We start from the raw sequence: 16,588 nt of genomic DNA on the forward strand, positions 1-16,588 counted from the left end.
AGTAAGTATTTTCTTATTTAGTGTAGTATCTGATGTAACCATCTCTTGTTTTAGAGATCTGATGATACAATCTCTTAATGGCGCACATACAAACAGATGATTTTTTTCAGTATCTCTCAAGCATACTAAAGGTGCCATGACAAAAGTGACCAACAATGGGATGAGCAATTCAAAATGGGTCCTGGGGAGTCAATCCAGGCACATTACAATCCAAAGCCCAGAACAGAGCTAAGTGCCAGGTGAACACTTTCCAGCTAAAAGATAAAGATAAAAGCTATACTAAAAGATGCAAGCTATACTATTCAAGTGAGCATCTAAATGTATACCTGAGAGTAGAAGAAGACTTATCTAATGCAACACTGCTGGAAATGCTGAAAGTTTCAACGGTAAGCAGAGATCTGATTGGCAGAAAGATAGGTCTACAAACAAAAGGGAGAAATAAAATGTTATCATTTTCTTGCACTTTTGAAGTACAAGTCTTACAATTCTTGCTCAACCACAGTCCCTCAAGTCCTAAACTAGTGCCTATCCTCTCATTAATAGCCCTTAAAATACTCAAACTGTAAGTAATTATTACAAGTTTTCAATTTTCTTTAAACTAACTTTCAGAAATACCTACCAATATGTAAACTGAAACATTCTTAAACATTCTTAAAAAGCATCCAACTAAACAGTAACAGTAGCATACTTTCATTTAATGTACCTGTAATCAAGAGCGCAACTCCACAGGTGAATATGAAAAGTTGTGATGGAAGCTGGAGGATTATATCCCAAAACAGGCTCATCAGAAATGTTCAAAAAACATAAAATCTAAAAATTACAAAAATATTATTATAATCCTTCAAACTATACTAGTTTAATAAATAATCATGCATTTTAAAGAAAGAAAATCCTTAAGTGAGAAGGTGCAAAATGAAAACAGTTATACAGGAGAACAGAGGAGATCCCCAAGCAACAACATTTTTTATTTTTAAATTGAAAATTATTTATATATTGGATTCAGTGAATGGTATGAAACTGCTGAACATAATCCATCTTTAGGTTAATGCTATCTCCCATCCAAAGCCACAGCGTAGTTTGAACTCAGTAATTTGAACCTCTGGAAGTTGGAGCAGTTGGACTTTATGATGGTCACTGAAAAAGGAATTGCAACAAATGAGATGGGAAATGAAGGCATAAATAAGGAGGCGAAAGTGTAGCAATATTACTGAGTTCAAACTACATTCTTTTTGGAAATTCAAGACAGAAATTAATGTCCAAAAAGAGCCACTACATTTCTAAGAACAGAATGAGACAGTGATACTTAGTCAAACAAAAAGCTCAAAGGCCTAGATTTTTTTTACCAAGGGTTAGGGTCAATCATTTATTTAACACTTACAGTAGTAAAACTTTAATATCAAATCAACAACACTCAGTTCTCTGACCTGTTCATGCCAGCTTAGGCCTGAAGGCAAAACCCTGTGCTGCAGAGTGGCTCCTCTTAGTCCTACAGCAACTAGAAATTCCTGCACAGAAAAGTTTTACAAGTGAGTTTATGCAATACTGGGGTGCATTACTGTGAACAGATAAAACAATTATACAACGAGGAAGGACTTACCTCTGGACAGCAAATCTGTTTTAACTGTTTCAAGTGTTCGTCCTTTCCTATAGTAAAATAAGCTAAATCAGGGCAACTACCACTGAAATGAAAGAACTACTAAAAAAAATGTGATTTAGCTTTCACTTATTGTGGGACAGGAACAAACACATGGAACAATTATAACAGATCAGCCCAAAATGCAAATAAGCTTCCTTCTTCCTCCTACCCCAGTTTTCAATCAGTATAACTGTTGATCTTCTACATCCCATATTAGTTCAGACTTGAAATAATTTCAATAGGTGCAAGATCATGTCCAACTATGAATTCAGGAGGAGAGAGTTTCAGAAAGATAGCACTATGCTAATGACGTACCAATATCTATACTTTTAAAATCATCCACAGATTATGTTTGAAGACTGTATCAAGAACATTGTCATGTTGTGCACAGTAATACGTAGACTAAAAAATACCAAGAAGCTTCATCAAGAAACTCCAGACCTCCCTCCCCAAACACCTGTATGTCACTGCTTGAACATGGAGGCAAAGTAGAGTCAAGGAAAGGCAAGTCTAGATAAGGGAAACGTGGCTAATTGAGCATAAAGTATTATCCTTTAAAGAAAAGTCATACAGCCAGTGTCAGGAAATATACAAAGGTTGCTGTGCTGCTAAACGGCACACACAAAGTAATATGACCATAAGGCATATTAGTATGGTTGTATAATATACCTAAAACATTCAAATTTCAATAACTACAAAAGCAATAGTTTATAATAGAAATAGAAATTTGAAGTTATTTCTGTCTACTGATAGCCTTTACAAAAATGTATGAACACTGTAAATCTTTTATGCAAACTGAAAACACCTGGACAATACATGGAAGCTAATCTTTGGAAACACATACCTTTGTATTGCTTTCCAGTTTATCAGACTGGATTTTCACGGCAACAGAGAGCATACTTAAACAGTCCACTCCCACGCCATCTGGAGATGGCCTGCAGAGACCATCTTCTTCAGAAAAATAAATGGTAGGTTCTAACCAATGGGGATGTAGCATACTAGGCAGGCGTATCTCAGATGAAAGAACAGTTCCATCGACCATACCTGCATAGAGATTGTAGTCAGAAAATTGTGATTTAGATAAAGCTAATGGAAATCCTTGTCCCTTTTCCAATTGCACAATGCACAATTAAAAGCTGCGGATCCCACTGGAGAGGTTTCCAATGTTCTCCAACTTTTACAACAATCAATAGCAATTAACTTTGCCATATTATTAGCAAAATAGAAACCAAAGATCAAACATGAAGACAAGGAAAGCTTCTGTTTGTGTAGTGTTTCTCCCTAGATAGTGATAGTTAGGTTAATGTTATACCTCTTCTTCTGATATGAAAGATCGTGCCACATGTACTTCCAACCCTCCAATGACTGCTGAAATACAGATCTACACACTGATGGTCTCTAAACCCCACTTCCATTAGTCTGAAGTTACCTGAAGAGGAAATCTTATAGCTGATAGGTCCATTCTCTTCCTCTTGAAACAATGAAACTATCAGCCATGCAAACTACTTAAAATTCTCTAGTGTCTGACTGCAATTTAGGTAGCCAAGAAAGAACTCTGCAATAGAAGTTTAAAGGGTATGGACTGAGTTTTTGGGGGTTTTTTGGAATTACGCACCAATTAATAAGTGGGGAAAAAAACATTTTGGAAGACAGAACAGCTTTTGAGGATAGGCTGCTGGAGGCCCACAAATCTTTTAAAGGCCAACAGATGCTGAAGCAGTTTTACAATAGGTTTCCAAAGCAAACATAGTTACTATTATTTTTACTTACATTACCATTGTTCAAAGAAGCCAGAGTCATGCAGCAGGACTCCATTACTCTAGATCCTTTACAAACAAAAAGATTTCCTTGCCCAAAAGAACTTAAAATTTTACCACTAGTTAGCCTTGCATCAATTTTTTATGCAATGAAATGTTAATTTCCTACCTTGATGATATAAACTGAGGCTGCTAGAATGAAGACAGATGTAATGTTTGTCTTCAAAACCTTCATATTTAGTCACACAGAACAATGAGCCACTCTTAAACTCAAACCAGAATTCACCATGCTTTCCTTCCAGTATATTTCCATCATCTTCCTGAAGGAAAAGAAAAAAAAAAAAATCAAAAGAGAGATATCACAACTTGTGGAAATTTTGTTGTCATTTAGGATATTATAATACAATGTACCACTCACTACTCTTATATCCATATTTAGTTTCTCAGCTCTAATATGATGCAATTATGTTAAAATATTACAGAACGACAGTAACTTAAGTTACTTTAATGGTACTATTAAGATTATGATACTAAGACACTTGAAGGATGTTCATACAGCTTTTAAAATTTTTTTCCTGTTTGTATAATAAAATTTCCAAAAAACAATAATGTAACAAATGGCATGAAAGCTGTTGGACAAAAAAAGTAATACCATGACTTATACACCATGTCTGGAAGAAAACTCAGCCAGATTTAGCTTGCCATTTCCAGCATCTCACCTTTACATCTGTGAATATTGACACTAATCCATGGTTAACATTTAACAGAACAGAAAGAAAGCTCTGTGTGTTCTTGTTCTGTGATTCAAGCTTCTTCTTCCTGCGTGAACGATAGTTTGGATCAACCGTAGAATAATATTGCAGCGTTTCCTCCTCAGATCCACTCTCATCATCTACTAGAAAAAAAACAATAAAAAACGGCTTGACACTAACATGCCCACAATAGCAAAGGCAAGTATACATTATTTTTCTATCTTTAATAAAATTCAGTTTCACAAGAATATTTCAGTTAATATGAAATGCTAATAAAAATTATTTATATTTATTTTTTCAAGATGTGTAATTCCTTTACTGCACAATGCAAGCTTTCCCCTTATCAACAATAGTTTCAGCCAAGTGTGTCTTGCATCTCTGTAGCGCAAAAATATTTAAAGTATATTACCATAATGTATTGCAGATTTAAATGGACTAAAGCTGTCTTTATTAAAAGTATTGATCAACTGGCTGGCCACTGAGAGTCCAACACCATATGAAATATTTTCAAATGTTTCTACAGGAGACGGGGCTGTAGGTTCCCACAATAATAAATCATTGCTGATCCTAGAAAGAAAAATATGTTATTACTACATTGATCATCTGACTATTTTTCCACTTGACTTAAAGCTAATTGTGTAACAGTCCCTTGCAGATTTCATACAACACAGCCTGTAAAAGGATGGGGAAAAGTTCAAGAGCAGAACTGGAGTAACATATTAATAAAAAAAGAGATTAGATGTCATTAAGCATGAAACTAAGCATAAAAGTCTGCTCCCTTTATTTATTATTATCTGATTAGATGCATGCAAACATCAGACAGCAAGTTCAGTATTTAGTGGAGTGGTACAAATTCTTTAAATGAATTTTGACCTTGTTCAGTTATTATATTCTGAAGAAATTATTGTGATTACTTCCTAGTGTCCAGGCAATATGCAAGGGGGACAATTTCTTGGCTTGAGAAAAAGTCTGTTAGAGAATCTGAAAAAAGATTTTGCCTGAAGCAGAAATGAAGTTTTAAGCAAAGAGGCCCGAGTAGTTAATGCATGGTTCAGTTTACTCAGAGATGTCATACTTGTGTGGGGTGGCTGAATTCAAAAGGGCACAGTATCTCTAATTTTTCAAAACTAAAGTTAAATACATTTAGTTTAGTTATATGCATGTCATTTGTTAATTCAATTTTAATGTTATTTCTCTGTAGAATCCAATAGTAACTCCTATAATAATGTTTTTAACCTTTCCACTCATCATTTAACTTCCTTTTTAATGGTAGTGTTAAAACCACACAAATTAAATGCATGTTTTCTTTCTTCTGCCTCAAGCGGTCTGTGAAGGGAAGAGAACCTAATGATGATCTATATATGAAGAAATATCCAGGAATAGTATGCAAGTGTAAGCACTTCAAATAAAGGGGTCTTTGGCGAAAGCAAAAAATGAGTCTATTTTCTGTTAAAAAGATGTGTCGAACTATTTTGCATGGCTGGCTACTTAGCTAATGGTGAGGGATAAGACTTAACTACATTTCTGATAGCGTAGGCAGAAGGCAAGGTAACGGTGCAACTTAAGAGATTAACTGAATCAGAGAATCAGAGAATATCTGATTCACTTAGTCTCCAAGATGTAACTCTACCCTGTCTTCTGGCTGAATAATATTGCTACCACCTCTTTCTGATAACTTAGAACACCTTTTATAGAAAACCTTACATTCTTACAGAATGATGCTAACATTATATAACACATTAATTCCTGCTATGGCTACAGATTTAACTGTTCTTATGAAAAAGCACGCTAACAAAAATACAAGTCATACTAACCAAGCAAACTAATATTTATACTCGCCTATTGTAAAGTTTCTCATAAAAGCTCTTGTTTGGCAGTGTTAAGTGAACATTTGGTAATGTAAGTTCCAGTACATAATGAGAATTGCTGATTGCTTTTTCCTGAAATTCTGTCATCTCAGCTGCATCTCCTGGCATGACCATCTGCAAAACAAAACCAAACCAACCAAACCAAACAAAAAACCTGTCAGAAAGGCTATTCCATTTTATCTACAGTAAGTAAGTCCATCACCTACAATAACATTTTTTTTTACCTCTTCATTTTCAAACATGACCCTACGAGAAGAAAAAGGGGAAGGCTCTGGTCTTCTAAAATCACAGACATCCTTGAGAGAATGAGATCCTCCTTCCTCTTCCTCTTGAAAGTTGCCATCTCCCTCTTCTTCTTCTTCAGGTGCTATCCTTTCCAGAATGGAGTGTACAGCTAGTGGGTTTATCTTAAGCACAATCCTGATATTGAAAAGATCATGAAAAATGAAATGTTAGAAAAAAATGCCAAGAAATATGTCTGTGCATTTTTGTGAATCAGCCTGAATAAGCATATATACAGGATAATATACTGAAATACACACATTTCTTATTACATGCATCTAGGTACCATGATGCAAAATAAAATATGACACTGTAAACTTCCATCCAAAAAAATGTGTCTGGCATAAAATCAAGGAGAAAGAGAACATTCAAAGTGCATGCTGAAATTGCTTTTTTAATTTATGTAGCTACATCTGTCAGGCCTTCATGGTATATCTACTACTAGCTTATACCAAAGTGAACATTACGTGTTCTCATGTAATATATAAGATAAATTTAACAGACACAAGAATTTCAACATTAGGTCAAATTTTCTGGCTTTGCACCAACGATTTAATACAGGGGTATCAAGCTCATCTACATATGGGACATATGAGACCCACAGGCAGCACCACAGGCCAGATGAGAGTTCCATGGATACGGCCCATGGGCCATATCTTTGACACTCCTGGCTTAATACGTATAAATCAATCTCCTGTGTGACAGTTTTACTTTACTCCCTATATTTATCAATCACTTAAAGAAATAAGAGGATAAGGGAAATGATGACTAGGATACAAATGGATTAAATTTTTAAGTTTTTACATGACAGGCCACTCAAACTCTAAGAAAAGTCTATTTTGTTAACCCCCCCCCAACAAAAAAACCCCAAACCTCCTAAATGGATTTAAAAGCATACATCAGTAACTAGGGCTGTCAAGTGTCATGTATCTGGCCCTAATCACTCATTCCCACAGCTGATGTGCACCCTCACACATCTGGCTACACTGCAAGAAGGCAGCATATGCACCTTCTGGCTGCTTGGGGCTAATACATTACTTACTGAATATGAAGCCTCTCTGCCTTCACTCCCAGTCCTCTCCATTCTGAATTCCAGCCAGGAGGAGATGGCAGTGAAGTAACACCAGAATAAAGTGAAGAGGTGAAATACTGGCTCCAAGTTCCCCCATCAGTCAGCTGGTCTAATCACCATGCTGTTCTATCCACCTAATTCATATCAGCTGCCTAGGTATTTAACATACACTCCCCTCCCAGAAACCTAAGGGAACTCTTCCATGACATCCTAGTAGCCATCTGGCCAGGCACAAGCAGGTATCCCAATTAAGAATACCAGGTACCTCAATTAAGAAAAAATAAATAGGAATAACAAAAAATTGGGTCCTCTCCTGATCAATATCTAAGCCTTTTAAGGCAAAGGAATGAAGCCATGAAAGACAAGCCATTAAAAGGTTTTAGTGGAGGCAGCGAGGCTGACAGCACAGATGTCGTTTGATTTCCTGATGGCTAAAAATTTAGAAACAATTGAAATCCCACCACCTAACATTCCCCCTGCCCTAAAATGACCCCTTTAGACTCTCACATTGCCACTTCCTTGGCCCAGCAGCCTCTCAGCTGTTTTCCTGTGTAATTGTCCAATCACCTAGCTTCCCCCTCCAAAAGGGAGAAGACAATTTATGATTTATTCATCGTCTCAGAGATCATTATCCACTAATAAAGGTCTTACGTTTTTTCTGAAGAAGGTTCCACCCAGTTACAGTGCTCAGTAGCAACACGTTTTTACTGTTCTTGATGTGGTTAAGGCAAATATCACACAGGCAGCTTGAGTTGGTTTTAGAAGAAAAAAGATAGCAACTAAAAACCGTTACGTTGAAAAATGAAAGGTATTATTTTACCTAGGCCAGTCAAAGTTGTCAGAGGTTGTCAGATCTCCATCTATGCCACTGCATACTTGAAAAAATTTTACCAAAGATTCTGCTTTGTCTTCTTCAAACAAGCCTTAAGAGAAAAGTATATGGAAAGGTTAAATGTTGTCAGGTCAGAGTCTACTCACTCATCCACTAAAAAGCATCAGAGTCTGAATTATACTTATGGTATCACTACACTATGTTACAAGTGTTAGAATTTTCCTCTACAAAACAACAAATGATTGACAAAGTGCATCTCATCTCTAAACAAACTTACACCACGTAGGATTAGTCCCCACTAAAAGCAATAAAGTTTTCTGAGCATCTACCGATCCATTAAGCCACCAGTTATATGCTTTATTTTAGTCTTCTTTGGGGCTTTCTAGTAAGTGAGATGCTTACTGGAAAGTACTGCCTATTTTTTTTTCCTTAAGGAACATTTTGGAGTCTTACAATCTAGCAACTCAACCTACAATGATCATGAGTGGGAAACCAATTTGAAGTGTCCAAGCAGTATGAAGGCCCCGTCTTACAATTGTTTTGTAACAAGTTTTTAAAATTCATGTTCCCTGCTTACACCTTTCATTTTACAAAAGTCTTGAGAACTACAAAATTCTATCAACTAGATGGTTTCATTTTGGACATGTTCCATCCAGGTGTGAGCTACACTAGCTCTTTTCACAGCTTAATCTGAAATGATAATTTTTCAGATTCAGACATTTTTTAGCTTTAAGTTTACTGATTTTTTTAACGAGATGAGACAAATGTTTTTGTCCAAACCAAACCAAGCTAAAGCGTAGAATATTTGCTGCTCTTAATACATTTGGGAAGTCCTGAACAATACTCTGCAACACCATAACATTTTCAGTGGTCACATCTTATTAGCCAGGCAGGTGGAAGGTAAGAAAGACTGGCACCCAAGAGACCAGCTGGTTCAGAGGCATGAATTTTCATAGTTGATAGCCTATTCCATCAGATTCTATGAATGGGCTCTCCAAGTTTTTAACCAACCTGTCCAAGTCCATGTACCCTTCAAGTTCATTCATAGCATCTGATGAAGTAGACCGTCATGCTGCTCTGAACCCCATCTAATTTGTAGCACTACAAAACAAAGTGCTACAGGCAGCTCAACCTTCAAAATGCCCTGGTGGGAAATGCCACAAATTCAGGACACTCTCTAGCACAAGGTAAGAGGGGACTACTCTCTAGCTTGTTCTCCAGGGAGCTTTAAGGGGCTCCCAAACTAGACAGGTTCACTGACAGGCTTGCAAGCCCTTTAAAGTTCCAGGCTCCTAAGCAGCCCCAGAACTGGCTGAAACGCAGAAACTCTTTAATGTTCCCAATTTTCTGGCAGTCTTCTCACCCCTGCTGGCAAGCAGGGTTGCCTACCTCATCCACCCACCTTATCCAGAGTGATGCAAGGCTCCTGAGGCAGTATGGGCTGATCAGGGGTCTCTGCCCTGATCAGTCTCTGCTGTTGCCACTGGCACTGGAGGCAGAGGTGAAGGGACTTCCTGCAAGTGGCAGCAGGAGCTGATGAGGGGTCAGGGGGAAAGGGAGAAAAAAAACCCTCATCAGCTCTGTTGCTGCTTGCAGGGAGGATTTTGCTACACCTAACCAGGGCTGCATCTCCACACCCCAGTGGGTTGGGGGAGCAGTTCTGCTTGCTGCTCCACAGGACCCAAGGCTGGAGCACCAGAAAGTATCAAGGACACACGAGTAGCCGAGCACTGGGAAATGGTTCCATGGTGCTGGGCTGTTTGCATACCTGGAGATGCGCAGGTTTCTCCCACTAGGTAGCCCCTGCCCCAGCAGTTCCACCCCTATTTTTCCAAAGCAGAAACAGGGACAAGGCAGCCTAAGTGTCTCTGCCCGCTCATGCCAGGAGGGCTAGCAGGGAGCCAGCTGTTCTCCTTCTCTCCCCTCTCCAAGCTAGGAGGACACACAGCAGAGTACTGTGGGATTGTTGAGGGAAGAGCTACCAATCCCAATGCTAAACTTGTCCCAGCACAGCAAAGAAACTGCTGTTTAAATCAGGCACTTCTGTTGTGAATCTGCTCATTTTGTGGCAGATTGGCCATGCTTTTCCCAGGACAAATCCCTTTAATACTTTACATTTTACCACTTGTGGGACATGCACAAATTTCCGATAACAGCAAATGAACATCTGAAGGGCCTATGGTACTCTACTTCTGCCTGACTTTAGACTTGCGTGACTAGCCACCTCAATACCTTATTAGCCAGAAAGCTTCTATTTTGCCTACAAGTCTCAATATATTTCAGCTAGAACTTGAGGCCTTAATTATAAAATAAGCAGCAAGAAAAAGACACCATGCTTATTTGAAAATTTGATTCAGCTTTGTGTTTCCCTAAGACACCCACACTGATTTCTATTGGAGTTTATTACAGAAAATCAAAATTGCCCTCTCAAGGCAGGCAGAAATTCTGAATGTTTCAGTTCCCAAAAGATCTTTGTCTCAACTAAATGGCTGTTTTGTAATAAAAATATATATATTTAGCACTAGCATGACAACTGTATTTCTTACCAGTTAGCTCCTTAAAGGTAAGCTCCAATTTAATTTGTTCTGGGGTTGAACCTCCTATAAACTCAGTCTTAAATTCCATATCTGTAAACTCAAGATGAAGGATCTCCTTCTGAAGTGATTTTCTAAACCATGGTCCTCTTTCCTGATCTGACCGTAGATCAGGTATTGGGAAGCGAACAGAAAGATCTAATGCTGGTGCTGTGACTTGGACTGAAATTCTATAGTTTGCAGGTGTACGTGAATCATCCAGAAAAACCTCAGTAAAGGCTTTATGCTAAAAGAAATGAAATGAAAAACAAATTTAACTAGAGATGTAGCTTTTAAAATAAAAGCTACAGAAGTCGGAAAAAAAATCACAAGCCTCTTCACCTACTACTTTAAATGAAATATACACAAACTGACTGCTAGAACTGATACTCTTAAGATTTTATACAGCTAGTTATAAAAATGAATTACCATTAAACAGTATAAAACTTTCGGGTCATAAATATATAGGTAAGGAGTTTGAAACTGAGAGCAATTCCTTTGATTCATTCCCTGCTGCTTTTTGCTCCACCTTAAAGTCAATTTTGGAGAATATTTTTTTACAGCAATAACCAGCTTCATTTCATATGGAGTGATGGCAGTATAATTAACTAACTGCATGCATCCCACATTACGTCTTTTTCAAAACCAATTTGCCCACTAAACCCAATTATGTAGAAGATATCGTTAGCCCATCTGGCAGTCTACTGATAACCTTGAACAGAGACAAACAAGCCTTTCTAATTTGTTACTCCCTCTAGGGAGATGATGGTTATTACTATTATTCTTTCAGTCAAGCAACGATTTGGATTAAGATAGTACACAAAAGATTATCAATTCAGATTAGGGCTGATTAGCACCCAGAACAACTCAAATTACTCAATGATTTTCTGGAAAGATAACACATTAAAGACTTAAAATTCCATCTCACTCTGTAGCTAGATATCAATATAGATGTGTTGTTATGAAGCTAATTCCATCTTTGCATTTTCCACTTGCAACTGCCAAATACAACCAGAAAGCACACAAATAAATGACAATGTTTACTCACCAGACTAATGTGTTTGTTGTAAGAAGCGTACATGTGAGATGCCATCATCTCCACCGTGGTCAGTTTCTGTGGCTGAAGCAAAGAATTTAGTCTGTCCACAATACTGATGTCCAGTTCACAGAACACGGGATTCAATTTGACTTGCAATTCTGCTTTCTGTGGAACAGAGCTCAGTCTCCCTTGACTACCCTAAAAAAACATACACTCTCAACATTATAAAATAAAAACCTAAAAAGCCAATACTGAGGATTTTTGCAAACAACTTTCTGTGCAAACTACTAATATTAAACAGCTGTTATATCTTTAGAGGAAAGATATTATAGAAGAGCATGAACACAACACTTCAAAGTCATTTTTTACTTCCAAGCTTACCTGAGGCCCTCTATTATCTGAGTGTTTATAATGGAGCTGAAGGCATGAAGTAGGATGTGAATCATTTTCTCTCTCAGAATGAAATGTTAGCAGCTTCAAAATAAAAAAGAACATAGTTAAAACTAATTAAAAGATCTTTTGCCTTTAAAAAAAGAAAGAAAGAAAGAAACCCCAAGAATAGGAAAGGGCAAATTCTACTTAAAAGCAAGAGAAGGAACCCCACAGCCAGACGAACCATACGGCCCCGGCACAAGCTGCAAGCCAATCCAGAGTTAAGTTACTTGTTTGATGGCTACAGATCTAATATTTACAAGTTCCGATTTTGGTATTATTTAGAGCCTTGAACCTCGCATTTGAGGTTACAAAAATGGGTGTACTCAACTATCAAAACAACAGCAGAGTGCAGAGGGAATACTCCATCTGAATGACAGCCACTAGGATTACTATCCGAAATGCTATATTATAGCTCACCCTCAGTCTGTGAAAGCCTGAGGTGGAATCAAGTTAAACATCACTTAAGCAAATCTATTTGACGCTTAACTGGCTGATGCATTAGGCAGCACTGTTTGTGAAATTTTTTCAACCCAATTTCCCCAACTATTTTTTTTTATTTTACATTTCTGTCATACTAGATGAGCTCTTTGGTGACAGAATATGAAACCACCTTGATTCATGAGCAGAGCTTTCAATTAAAACATAAATCAAATTTTAAAACCAGAGAGTCAATTTTAAAACCCCAGAGGCATTATAACACACAAAAAATCATTTAGCAATTGGAACCCTTCCAAATATAAGACAAGGACTGTATCCTTGAAAACATCTCTACTTAGTTATTTCAGTCACTGAAATGTGCTTAGTTAAGATCAGGTAACTTTAATTACCTCTGTATAATGAGGTTGAACGGAATGGGAATCAGTAGAGAAAAGGCATTCCAAAAGTTCCATTTTCCCAATGGATAAATCTGTACTGCAACATCGAGATGCAGACCTCTGTCTTTGTTCATAAGACACTTTGATGCCACTACCTATAAATCTGTTATGAAAAATGAAAGTATAAAAAATGTAAAAGAAAAATGTATATATAAATAAAAATATGGATAACTACAATAACTTTGATCATTCATAAACTGTTGATATAACTCAAAGAAATACAACGATGACTATAAACAGTTCTGGCATTAACATAAAATATTGGAATCTACCTACTCTGTTGTTTGGTCTTCTTTAGTGCTAAATACCTAAAGCTTAGAGTGAAAAATAAAATCCTTATTTTTTATTGCCAAGCCGTGATATAAGAGTATTGTGTCAAAGAAAAATTGCTTCCTAGCCTTTTGCAAATATCGTTCAAATTTCTTCCTTGCCCTATTATCACATTTTGCATAAATGTGAAACCACATTACAAATAACAAACCTCCAAATCACTTTTGTAATGAGTGTATTCCCATAAAGTGCAATTGTTTCTAAGGAACAAACTATTTGAAACATCTTGATTTATTCCTCTGCACCATGTAGATTTGGTTTCATAACTTGCTCCTTGCTTGATCCACCTTGCCTGAAAAGACATCTGAGTTATACACACAGTTCTCTCTGGTATTCTGAATTTTGGATCTCATACTGTCCATGACTATTTTAAAATCTAATAAAAAAGAATATACTCATTACACTTCAAGTATTAATGGAAATAAGTTATCAAAGCTTAGCCAAAGAATATTTAGTTCTTTGTTTGCTCTATTAATTAACAAATAAAGTTGTACCTAAGGTGGTCATGAGAACAAGCCTCTGCAAACACTTCCCGGAAGGACATAAAATCTTCTGTTGAAAACTTAACTGGATCAATCTTTTCTATTCGGGTAAAGAAATCCGATGCCATTGGTGTCAAGGGGTTAATGTTCAGTGAAGTTTCAGGTGGCGGTAGAGGGTCAATATGAAGTACAGATACTGAGAAAGTCCCCACAGCCAGTCTAAAAAGTAGCTCAGGTCTGGATTCATCCACTGAAACAGATCGGGATGGAATGGCTAAAACAAAATTAAGTTAAATTTGTCACTGAAAGCTATTTGTCAATAACAGCAAATATATGTAAAACATTTATCAAAACATGGAAGTCTTCAGTACTATACAAACAGTGAAACACAGCTAACATACAAATCATAATAAAAAGCAAATGTATCCTACAGACCAAATCCAATTCCACCTACTATGCACCCAAGTATACTTAGATCCTTAAGTATGATCCTACTCCATCTAGTTTGAGTCTCTCAAATACTGTTAATGCACATACTCTTGTAATGCACCATGATCTTAACCTTAAGACTAAGTCACAAAAGGCAATAGAGGAAGATGGACCCACCCACCTTTTAGTTGGTTAGGGACTCAAGCAAGGTGGAACAGGATTGCACATAGACACCTACATCCAATTAGGCGCCCAATGGATGAAATAGAATCTGGGCCTTCGCAATAAGCTGAGCCTCTATTTAAATACAGGAAATTAACACTTTTTTTGCTGAAATTATCCTGCTTTATCTCATTGGTAAATTTGGCCAACTCTCCCAAACAACTCATTTCTGGTCTAACTCACTTCTGAGAAGAGAGACTGTAGGTACTTTTGTGATAAATTCCAGCATCTGCATATATTTCTAAAACATACTAAAGAGAGAAAAACAATACATTCTGAGGAACCAAAAGAAGAAAAGGACAGATGACATTTTAGCCCTCTTAATTTTTATGTCTTCATATCAAATTTCAAAACAATCAGTAAAATAATCCCATCTAGTGTTACAAGGTGACTAGGAAGCAAAGCATGTGTTTTACTTACAAGTCCTTCTTAAGGGTGGTTGGTGAACTATATTGGGTGTAAGTGATGAACCTCTTGGTGCTGGCGGCTCTTGTTTATTCTGATCAAGAAAATCACCCCAAGTTGGCTGAAGCTAAAATGAAAGATAATTAATCTGACACTTTCATAACACAAGAGCTCACAAGCATCAGTCTAACACAAACAGCAACAGAAAAACAAAGAAAAAATACATCTCTACAACCAACAGCAGCTTTCCGGCATGGTACTTTCATGGTATATTAAACTACAGCATGCCTAGATTACATATCTGGTGTCAAACTATGTTCTTGAGTTCTATCATGATTGCACACTTCTGTTTTTGAAAGGGGGATAAAAGTTTCCATCTGAGCAGGCTTATGTTCTGTTAACCTAGGGAAACCAAAACTGCCTTCTCTGGCTCCTAGTCAGCAATTAACTTAACCACGCGCTTAATGACTAAACAGGGGTGATCTTAGCTGCAATAATTTTTTGTTGGGTTATGGGTTAATTTACACAATATCACATTTTGTGCATTTTTATTTGATCTCTGGTCACATAATCTATATTAAAAAACCTAAATGTGAAGCTGGGAGAATATGGGTATTACAAGGGTCTGTTACTAATAAAGGATATAACAAAGCTGTAAGAAATAAAGGATACATTCTATTTTTGGATTTGTTAACCCCATCAAAAATCAACATGCTGAGAGTTACTTAGCATCTTTATTCCTTTATGAAAGCTAGGGTGTGATGCTGGCCATGTCTATGCAGTGAGAGAAGCCATGCTGGCTCTGCACACACTGGCTAGGGACAGAAATTACACATAAAACAGTATAAGTGACTGGAAACTGGTTCAAATCTGTAACACAACAGAAGTTCAGTGCATATAAACCACTTTCAAAGTGTCTAAAACCTGTTTAAGATAAGCCTAGATGGATGTAGCATGAGATTTAACTGCTAAAGGTTAAATCAGTTTACTGAACCTCTGTCCCAGAGCCCCTCCAGATTCAAGTTAACTTACAGTCCCCCAGCATACCAGGATGCTTTGCACCACCCCCACAACCATCACCCCTATCCCTCTTCCAGGGTGGACAGGCTAGCCTTGGCCCAAGCTGTCTGCCCCAGCAGAGCAAAGAGGCATGCTTTAGTGCCCCTCAGACTCAGACTTGAGCCACTGCAGGCATGTGGCTACATTTCTGGAATTAAAAGTGAATGTCTTTTAACTTGCTTACTGGTTCAACCTACACAGCTTAGATTAACTTGTGAAGACAATCAACTCAGCCTCAAGCTTTTTGACTGACTGTACTTAGGCACTAGCTCGTGAACCAGAAACAGTATAGCTGCCCGAGTGCACTACTGAGGGTGGGCTAATAGGCTTCCCTTCTACATAGTCTCCCAGCTCAGAAGCTAGCATGGACAGAGCTGCTTGCTCCGTAGACATGTGCTCTATGTCAATAAATGCATACAAATTTACAAGATATTGCAATTGGAGAATGCTGTGTGCATGATTTAGTTCATATTTTCTAAGAATTTTGCAGTAAGATTTAAATAGGAAAGAAAATATACAATATGATTAAGTTGAAAAAAA

General features: G+C 37.2%; 1 protein-coding gene across 3 annotated transcripts in view; it reads right to left on the reverse strand.

Moving 5' to 3' along the window:
* The window catches only part of ATG2B (autophagy related 2B), a 71,801-nt gene that overhangs the window by 34,520 nt on the left and 20,693 nt on the right, over positions 1–16,588 (reverse strand). For 2 of the 3 annotated variants that reach the window (XM_090033969.1, XM_090033967.1), the window contains exons 10-25: positions 15,005–15,116; positions 13,946–14,207; positions 13,074–13,224; positions 12,193–12,285; positions 11,821–12,009; positions 10,746–11,019; positions 8,188–8,290; positions 6,238–6,433; positions 5,985–6,127; positions 4,555–4,712; positions 4,113–4,288; positions 3,563–3,713; positions 2,481–2,680; positions 1,425–1,505; positions 704–810; positions 327–419 (exon numbers count right to left, since the gene is read on the reverse strand). In XM_090033969.1, the coding sequence (XP_089890095.1) occupies positions 327–419; positions 704–810; positions 1,425–1,505; positions 2,481–2,680; positions 3,563–3,713; positions 4,113–4,288; positions 4,555–4,712; positions 5,985–6,127; positions 6,238–6,433; positions 8,188–8,290; positions 10,746–11,019; positions 11,821–12,009; positions 12,193–12,285; positions 13,074–13,224; positions 13,946–14,207; positions 15,005–15,116 (2,489 nt within the window). The remainder of the gene's footprint in view (positions 1–326; positions 420–703; positions 811–1,424; positions 1,506–2,480; positions 2,681–3,562; positions 3,714–4,112; positions 4,289–4,554; positions 4,713–5,984; positions 6,128–6,237; positions 6,434–8,187; positions 8,291–10,745; positions 11,020–11,820; positions 12,010–12,192; positions 12,286–13,073; positions 13,225–13,945; positions 14,208–15,004; positions 15,117–16,588) is intronic. The other variant, XM_090033968.1, reaches the window with a different exon arrangement.

Source organism: Crocodylus siamensis, chromosome 2 (assembly GCF_052110815.1).
Source record: "Crocodylus siamensis isolate JL-2025a chromosome 2, ASM5211081v1, whole genome shotgun sequence".
Taxonomy (NCBI): Eukaryota; Metazoa; Chordata; order Crocodylia; family Crocodylidae; genus Crocodylus; species Crocodylus siamensis.